General features: G+C 45.9%; 1 protein-coding gene across 1 annotated transcript; it reads left to right on the top strand.

The window, feature by feature from the left end:
* Nucleotides 1-6,708: 6,708 nt before the first annotated feature.
* On the top strand, nucleotides 6,709-7,674 carry LOC125515169 (18.9 kDa heat shock protein-like). The gene has a single exon (XM_048680608.1). The coding sequence runs from the start codon at nucleotides 6,777-6,779 to the stop codon at nucleotides 7,329-7,331; it is 555 nt and encodes a 184-aa protein (XP_048536565.1). The 5' UTR covers nucleotides 6,709-6,776; the 3' UTR covers nucleotides 7,332-7,674.
* Nucleotides 7,675-9,187: the final 1,513 nt, after the last annotated feature.

The raw sequence follows: 9,187 nt of genomic DNA, 5'->3' as shown, positions 1-9,187 counted from the left end.
TTGTGTTGTTCCTGCCATACTTGTTGCTATTTGTCGGCAGATTCTTGCATTGAACTGGTCATGAAGTATTGAGGAAATTCTTGGAATGTGGTCTTCTCAAGGATCTTCTCATGCTCTCTCAAATGTGGCCTTCTCATGGATCTCTTCTGATCCTGTGCATCGGTTTGTAGTTCCTCTGTCGATTTACTTAGGATCGACTCATGGAATTTTATCTATCCTTCTATTTTACCGCTGCTTTGTGACCATGAGGTCACAGGTTCAAGTCCTGGAAACAGCTTCTTATAGAAAATATAGGAAAAGACTACGTACTATAGATCCAAAGTGGTCGGACCCTTTTTTTTGGACCCTGCGCAAGCGGGAGCTACATGTACCGGGTTGCCCTTTTATTTTTCATGATAATTCAGATTTGTTGGCGAAAAAGCGAAAAAATAGGTGTCATTCCATTACAATATCATCAAGAACAATAGAAAGAACTAATATCCTGTTTTGGGATTTCGAAAGAACTAATATCCTGTTTTGGAATTTCAATTAAAATCGTTTTTATGGGTGTTTTACGTAGAAATACTATTTTTGCTTATTTTGATGATCTTGATACAGAAAAGATAAAAAGGGTTCAGGAATTGTTAAATTTATATATAAGACCCTACTCTACTATTTTTGCTTATTTTGACGATCCCTGATACAGAAAAAATAAAAAGGGTTCAGGAATTGTTAAATTTAAATATAGGACCCTAGAAGAAGAATACAGGACCTGAGAGGATGAATATGAATATAAAACCCTAGAAGAATCTAAATATGAAATCCTAGAAGACGAATACGAATATGTAACTGAGCCTTTCCCATTTTACCAAATCCTATAATTTTCTTTGTTTTCCTGTGCGTCTGATGATGCATAAGCTTGTTTGGACAAAGAAATACATATTTTTATATAGAAATACTATTTTTGCTTATTTTGACGATCCTTGATACAGAAAAGATAAAAAAGGTTCAGAAATTGTTAAATTTAGATATAAGACCCTAGAAGAAGAACTTGAGCGGAAGAGTCAGAAGACGAATATAGGATCCGAGAGGACGAATATGAATATAAAACCCTCAAAGAATATAAATATGGAATCCTAGAAGATGAATACGAATATGAAAGCTTTGAACTGTCACATAACTGAGCCTTTCCCATTTTTTTATACCGAATCCTACAATTTTCTTTGTTTATCTGTGCATCTGATGATGCATAAGCTTGTTTGGACGTATATACAAGTCCATATTATATATATACAAAAAGAGGGCTACTGTTTTCTTGGGAGGGGATATATAGGGCCGAGGTCGACAGCCAGCCCAACGAACTCATCCAAAGCAAAGGTACAGCACAGGGGCATCTGTGCTTATGTTATCATCAAGGGAAACAAGCACAGGGAAACAAGCCTTTCTTTCTTGCCCGGCCCGCGCGTCGAGGCAAGAGGGACCGCGTAGGTTTATTCATGGTGCTGGTCATTACGCTGGCTATTGAGAATCTAGTTTCTTGGTCGAAGTAAAGAAGAATTGTCACCCTCCGGTGATTGCTCCGCTGGCGGACCGCGACGGTATATAAGCTGGTCGGGTTTCACGCAAGTAAGCGAGGTGGGACTAATGAAATGGATGGGGGTGGTGATGCCAGCGCTTGTGACTGAGTCTCCGTGTGGTGGGCTTGGCTATCAGCGGGTGGATGGGCCTCCTGGTCTATAGCTGGTGATAGCCGGTCAGCACCTGGCAAAAGGCCTACGAAGCTCACATGATCAAATTTCACTTATTTGTTTTTTCCTTTTGCAAGGAAAATTTAGTTGGTCGATAAAAGGCTATCTTGCAAAACTTAGCAGGAAACATGATTGTTTGCGACGAAAATAACAGTTCTGCTGATACAATATGTCAATCTGGCAGCTTGCCTTACTGCCATTGCCTCCAAAATGGCGAATTACTACATCTCTGTACACCACCCCCCTCCCCCCTTCAAAAAAATGCCTAGTTTTTAAGAAAAAATGGCGAAAGAATAGTTCGCTTTGTGCTCACCATGCAGCTGTGTAAAAAAAAATGCCCAGTGTAGGATGGAGTATCCACATTTTGGTGTGCCATCCGGCTCACTGGTAGGGAGTGGGATGGAGTATCCACATTTTGGGGTGCCATCCGGCTCACTGGTAGGGAGTGCCGTGCAGACGAGGGCGGAGATTCTGACTGTTTGAGGCTTGTTTAGAATCAGCGACATCTCATAGATTTGATTTATCCTTTCAAATTTTTTTATTTCGGGGACACTTAGACATTTGAATCCTTTGCATTATACTCCCTCTTTCCTAAAATTCTTGTCTTAGATTTGTCTAGATACGGATGTATCAAAGGACAGAGGGAGTACATAATAAACAATTTCTGTATATGCCTTAATCCAGTGTTCATACCCAGGAGTAAAATATCTTTTCAAAAAAAAAGGCTCAAGGAAAGTCCGACTTTGTATTAACGAAGTCATCAACTAGTCAGGAATTACATCAACCAATGACCAACAACAAGCAAGAAAAAAATGTCATCTAAATATGCGGATAAACCAGGATTGTTCATCATTATTCACAAATTAAACGGTTGGTAGTGCACCCTTTAAAGAGGGTTTGACACACAATGAACTCCTAGAGCGGCGGTTGATGTCCTAGTGTGCTTGTCTTATGGGGTCCTAACACGACAACTTCCTGACTGTCTACGACAATAGGGTTTGTCCGGAGTAAGGGGCGATGACGGCGGCGCGCCTTCGGTTCGCTTCAGTGCTTGTAGTCGTCGCTGGGTGGTCCATAGATCTAAATATATATGTATTTTTACTTTGATGTGCTTTGTAATACCTTGACAGTTGATGAATAGATTGGAAATTTTTGTCGTAAAAATAAATTAAAATTACCATGTCCATCTTCTAGCAGAACAACGAGATTGAGTCTGTAAAGCCTCGTGAATCCTACACTTATGAGCCTGTCTATCTTGTTTAAAAAAAACTGTACCCTACTGCTTGAACTTCTGTACATTTCGGCCACATGATTTGTTCCTATAACATGGACTTTTGACAGGTGTAGACAGACCCAGAACCTCTACGGTGGGAGGCTGTTTATGTTCTCATGGTGTCAGCTGTTTGAATTCAATCGCAGAATCGAGTGCACATTTCGGAGCAGTATCATGCAAATGTTTGCAATTGCTACATGCTACAGTGTTAACAGTTTTCAACAACAGAAGTTCTTTTTACAATGGGTAACACAACTTATCATAGGAAAAGCTATCTCCGAAAGTAACCTCCATTAGCATCAAAGTAGCATCCTTAAAAAATGAAGGCATGCTCTGTTTGTGCGATTAATTGCGTTGCCTGAAATTATATTGTACTCCCTCCGATTCAAAATAAGTATCACAACTTTGAACCAAGGTTAGTACTCCCCTCAATCCAAAATAAATCTCGCATCTTTGAACTAAGGTTGGAGTAGCACCTTTGAAGTTCAGATCAACATCCAACCATTCCTGTCCCTAGCTCACTTTTTATATAAACTAAAGAGTAGAAATTGTATTACGTTTGTTGAAGTTGCACACTTTCAACACTACAAATTTAGGCCAAGTGAAATGCAATTCGAGGAGGTTTCCCTTAGCACTAGCGAACATTTCGTTGAAAAATCCTGAACATTTTTTAACTGGCAAATAATTTTTTTAAACGGCAAGCATTTTTTAGAACACTTTTTAAAATTTATGAACAAATTTTGGTAATAGGAGAATTTTTAAAATTACGATCAATTTTTGAGAACGTGAACATTTTTTGAAATTCCAGAACATTTTTCGATAATGCGAGCATTTTTAAAATTTATGCACAAATTTTGAAAATAAGAGCATTTTTGAAATTTCAAACTTTTTGATAAAAGAACAAACATTTTTTGAATTGCGAACAAATTTCTAAAACTAGGCCATTTTCGAAATTTCTCAAAATTTTTAAAAACCTGAAATTTTTGAAAAATAAAAAACAAAGAAAATAAAAAAAACATGAAATCAAATAATCGATCATGAACCATCTAGAAGTCCCCAAAACGGGTGGAACCTTTTAGAGGGTTCTGAAAACCGATTCTTACAACACAGTTCAATTAGTCGCTAGCCTATGCGAAATAGCGGCAATCTGCCACAGAATGGTGCAAATAGGGTTTTCCTAGGAGGGGCCGCCCTCTCATGGAGATTAAAGAGCGAAATTAGGCAAGATTGTTTCCTTGGTGCATCGATGATTGTGTGGGAAGGGGTGATGGACTCAAACATGTTGGAGACTTATGCTTGCAAGGAAGGCCTAGTGCTTGGAGAAGATCTTCTATTGAGCAAGGTGACAATTGCTTCTGACTGACGGAGGGTGATTCGATTCTAAAAAAAACTAAGAGTGATTCAAGATCTACACGCCTCGAAGCAACTGGGAGGCAATTGCATTTTTTTAGACAATGCATGAATTGATCCCGAAGGAGATCTTTACTCGCTTGACTTCTTTTCTGGCCTATGAATTTGGCCATGAGCAGCGCACTTGTAATGTGGAGGCTCCTCATAGACTTGCCTATGGCGGCTACTTTAGATCCTTGACGCCATATTTGGCTATCCAATCCCAGTTTAGCTACACATCAGTCAGCTGATTTGAATTCAGCGTCAGTTGATTTTTGAATGAAGGAAGGAGAAGGGAGGACCTCGCTGGAGAGAAGGAAGGAGCTCGCCATCATCACCCCAGTATCTATCTTATGGTTCAGCATGGGGGCGGTGGTGGACGGCGGTGGTGGGGGGCAGTGGTGTGGGATTAGCCGGAGAAAAAGCTCAGCGCAGGCAACCCTAGAGGGATGGCCAGGGCAGCGGGGGCCAGCGTTTAGGCCGGTGGTGGCTGGCGGCTCAAGGAAGGAGATGCATGAAGAAGTTGAAGAAAAACCATTGATTTTGCATCCAGCGGTTCACAGAATCAATTGATCTCAAACGAAATTTTCAGCTGACTGATTTCTAGCCACACCCGTCCAATCCTCCTCAAAATCTTTGTATCTCTTAAATTTTGCTATATGAAATAAAGGTCGTTCACCCGCAAAAAAAATTAAAGGTCGTTGTATTTTTGTTCACGATCAATTGATCTCAAATGTTTGTTCACGATCAATTTTTGAGAACGTGAACATTTTTTGAAATTCCAGAACATTTTTCGATAATGCGAGCATTTTTTAAATTTATGCACAAATTTTGAAAATAAGAGCATTTTTGAAATTTCAAACTTTTTTATAAAAGAACAAACATTTTTTGAATTGTGAAAAAATTTCTAAAACTAAGCCATTTTTGAAATTTCTGAAAATTTAAAAAAACCTGAAATTTTTGAAAAATAGAAAACAAAGAAATAAAAAAAACATGAAATCAAATAATCGATCATGAACCATCTAGAAGTCCCCAAAACGGGTGGAACGTTTTAGAGGGTTCTGAAAACCGGTTCTTACAACACAGTTCGATCAGTCGCTAGCCTATGCGTAATAGCGGCAATCTGCCACAGAATTGTGCAAATAGGGTTTTCCTAGGAGGGCCGCCCTCTCATGGAGATTAAAGAGCGAAATTAGGCAAGACTGTTTCCTTGGTGCATCGATGATTGTGTGCGAAGGGGTGATGGACTCAAACATGTTGGAGACTTATGCTTGCAAGGAAGGCCTAGTGCTTGGAGAAGATCTTCTATTGAGCAAGGTGACAATTGCTTCTAACTGACGGAGAGTGATTCGATTCTCAAAAAAAAAAACTAAGAGTGATTCAAAGATCTACACACCTCGAAGCAACTGGGAGACAATTGCATTTTTTTAGACAATGCATGAATTGATCCCCAAGGAGATCTTTACTCGCTTGACTTCTTTTCTGGCCTGTGAATTTGGCCATGAGCAGCGCACTTGTAATGTGGAGGCTCCTCATAGACTTGCATATGGCGGCTACTTTAGATCCTTGACGCCATATTTGGCTATCCAATCCCAGTTTAGCTACACATCAGTCAGCTGATTCGAATTCAGCGTCAGTTGATTTTTGAATGAAGGAAGGAGAAGGGAGGACCTCGCCGGAGAGAAGGAAGGAGCTCGCCATCATCACCCCCGTATCTATCTTAGGGTTCAGGATGGGGGCGGTGGTGGACGACGGTGGTGGGGGTAGTGGTGTGGGATTAGCCGGAGAAAAAGCTCAGCGCAGGCAACCCTAGAGGGATGGCCAGGGCGGCGGGGGCCAGCGTTTAGGCCGGTGGTGGCTGGCGGCTCAAGGAAGGAGATGCATCAAGAAGTTGAAGAAAAACCATTGATTTTGCATCCAGCGGTTCACATAATCAATTGATCTCAAACGAAACCTCTTGAATTTTGCTATATGAAATAAAGGTCGTTCACCCGCAAAAAAAATTTAAAGGTCGTTGTATATCCCACATCTACAACCCCCCCCCTCCCCCCAAAAAAAAGCTAATCATCAGAACCGAAGGCCAATATGAATATGAACAAGGTGAAAAGGTGTTTTTATTCTATTCTCTTCAAAGCAAATGATTCGTATGATCTTTGGGGAAAACAAATCCTTTATCAGTGCGTGTAGCCATCGAATAATGAATCCACATCCACTAGTTTTCCACAAGGTCCTAGAGGATGGATGGCATCCATACACAGTAATAATCCGTTCATGTACCCATGCTGTCATGCATCTATAAATAGGCAAGGCAAGTAGCCCAAGGTTACATATCATCAACAAAGCTAGAAGAAGAAGAAGAAAGAATCTGACAAATTAAGCTAGGCAGCATGTCGATGATCTCCAGCATGCTGGGCCGGAAGCAGCCGCCGCCGCAGCCCCAGCCGCAGCAGCACGCGGCGGCCCACAAGGCCAACGGCCACGGCGGCGGCGGGGACGAGGTCGTGGAGCCGGTGAGCATCGACATCCTGGAGCCGTTCATGGAGGCCATCTCACTGACTGCGTTCGGCGGCGGCGGCTGCCGGCCGGCGCTGGGCCTGCCGTTCTCGACGGCGAGCATGGACTGGAAGGAGACGCCGACGGCGCACGTGTTCATGGCGGACGTGCCGGGCCTGCGGCGGGAGGAGGTGAAGGTGGAGGTGGAGCAGGAGCGGGTGCTCCGGATCAGCGGGCAGCGCGCGCGCGCCGCCGAGGACAAGGGCGACCGGTGGCACCGCGTGGAGCGGAGCGCCGAGAAGTTCGTGCGCACCGTGCGCCTGCCGCCCAACGCCGACGTGGACGGCGGCAGCGTCCACGCCTCGCTCGACAACGGCGTGCTCACCATCACCATCCCCAAGGACGACGGCAAGAAGGCCTACGGCAGGATCATCCCCATCACCAACTAATGACCAGCCACGTGCATGCACCATCAACTCAATCAATACTACGTACTATACGTATCACCACTGCTTAATTATACTTTACTAAAGAGAACCGTAAGATGCCGGAGATAAGCCCGGCCGCGTGTGTATGTGCTCAGCTGGAATTCCGGAAGATTTCCGTCAATTATACCATAGGCACACTCAATCCCGGCGTCTGCAAGTTGATGCACACAACCATCCCACTCTCTAGTGGGTTATAGGCTATACAACTGAGATATGAGATATGACTCCAAATAACCAAATGTATATGTAGCAGCAGCTGTGAAAACATATCTATATATTTGTGTTGGGTTATTAATCTGAAAAAGGGTTTCCCCGCTTTATATATTATATAAAAAGAATACATCCAAAGCATCGATACAAACGCACACCACACAAACCCAAGGCGAGGTACAAGGAAACCGTGCAACGAAACACACCCTCAACGACAACCAAGCACCTACAAGATGTGCAAAAAAGGGTCCGCTTAGCATCGACGGAGACTGCCAAGAGCAATCGTCCGAGAGGGTATGTGACGAACCACGCCGGACCGAGGGACGATGCCTCCAAGAAGGGTACGACCACAGAATGTCGCCTCCTTTTGATCCGAAGATCAAATTTTCACCCGGAGCGAGACGAAGGAGAGTGAGGACCACAACGTAGCCTACAAGGAGGAACATAACATCCGCGAATGCCGCCACCGTCGGCCGGTGCACGAACTGGACAGGTGATGAACCCAGTGCTTCAATCCCTTCGTCGCATCCCCGATCCGCCAACCACTCGCAGCCATGACTGCGCGCCCGCAACCAAGACGCGCAGTTCGCCCACGACATACGCGCCTCCCGCCGCCAGGACCGCCGCACTGCCACCAGACCACCGCGACAGCCACCAAAGAGCACAACTTTGACCAAATCTATGCCCCCAGCCGACTCCGAAGTCACCGACGGACACCTTGCCACGAGAGGAACCATGGCCATATGCCGGTCCAGGGAAAGGGGGAGGTGACGGAGCAGCCCAAGGCCAAGATCGGCGACGGGGCACACGGAAGCGCCCCCGTCCACTAGCCAGCCCCCCCTAAACCACGTTCGCCCCCGAAACCACAGGCTTGGACCAGCCGGAGCGCACCGGCCGCTGCTGCACACCGAAGAAGGTGAAGGGGAACCAGATCGTGCGCTGTCGCGCCTAAGGGAAGCCAGCAGGGGGTCTTCCCGTGCTGAGCACCACCGTTCCACCGCAAAGGGCCTTGCTGAACGGGGACGCCCACCGCCACCGCTGCTGCGCCCCCCTCCCCCACCAGGGCCACCGTTCCGCCGCAAAGGGCCTTGCTGAACGGGGACGCCCACCGCCACCGCTGCCGCGCCGCCCCCCCTCCCCCACCAGGCCACCGAGAGAGGGCCGCCCGCGACCCGGCCGAACTCGACCCGCAGCGCCAGAGGTGATGCCGAGGCGCTGCAGGGGAGCAGCCGCCGCCGAAACCACCCACCGACTTGCACCTCTTCCTTGACGCCTATCACGCCGCCGCCACGCCACCGTCGCTGGCCCACGCCGAAGCGCCGCTGCGCCTCCATGGCCAGCAACGAGCACCGTGTCCCGGCCCGAGAAATCCGGCTCGCGTCGATCCCCCTGCGCGAGGAGACAAGAGGGCCTCGCCGCCGCCGGCGACGATGATGGAGGGGGAGAGGATGAGGGGACGGTGGGCGGCAGCACTAGGTTAGCCTCTCGGACGCTCACGGGAGGAGGGACTTTTACCTGAATCAACTCTTCGTCGTTGGGTTATTAATATTATGATTGTTGTGTGTTTTAATATGAAAGATATGCCCTACTAAACTAATTGGCCTCCG

Source organism: Triticum urartu, chromosome 6, assembly GCF_003073215.2.
Source record: "Triticum urartu cultivar G1812 chromosome 6, Tu2.1, whole genome shotgun sequence".
Taxonomy (NCBI): domain Eukaryota; kingdom Viridiplantae; phylum Streptophyta; class Magnoliopsida; order Poales; family Poaceae; genus Triticum; species Triticum urartu.
Note: the sequence above shows the minus strand (reverse complement) of the source record. Positions and strands in the feature narration are given on the sequence as shown.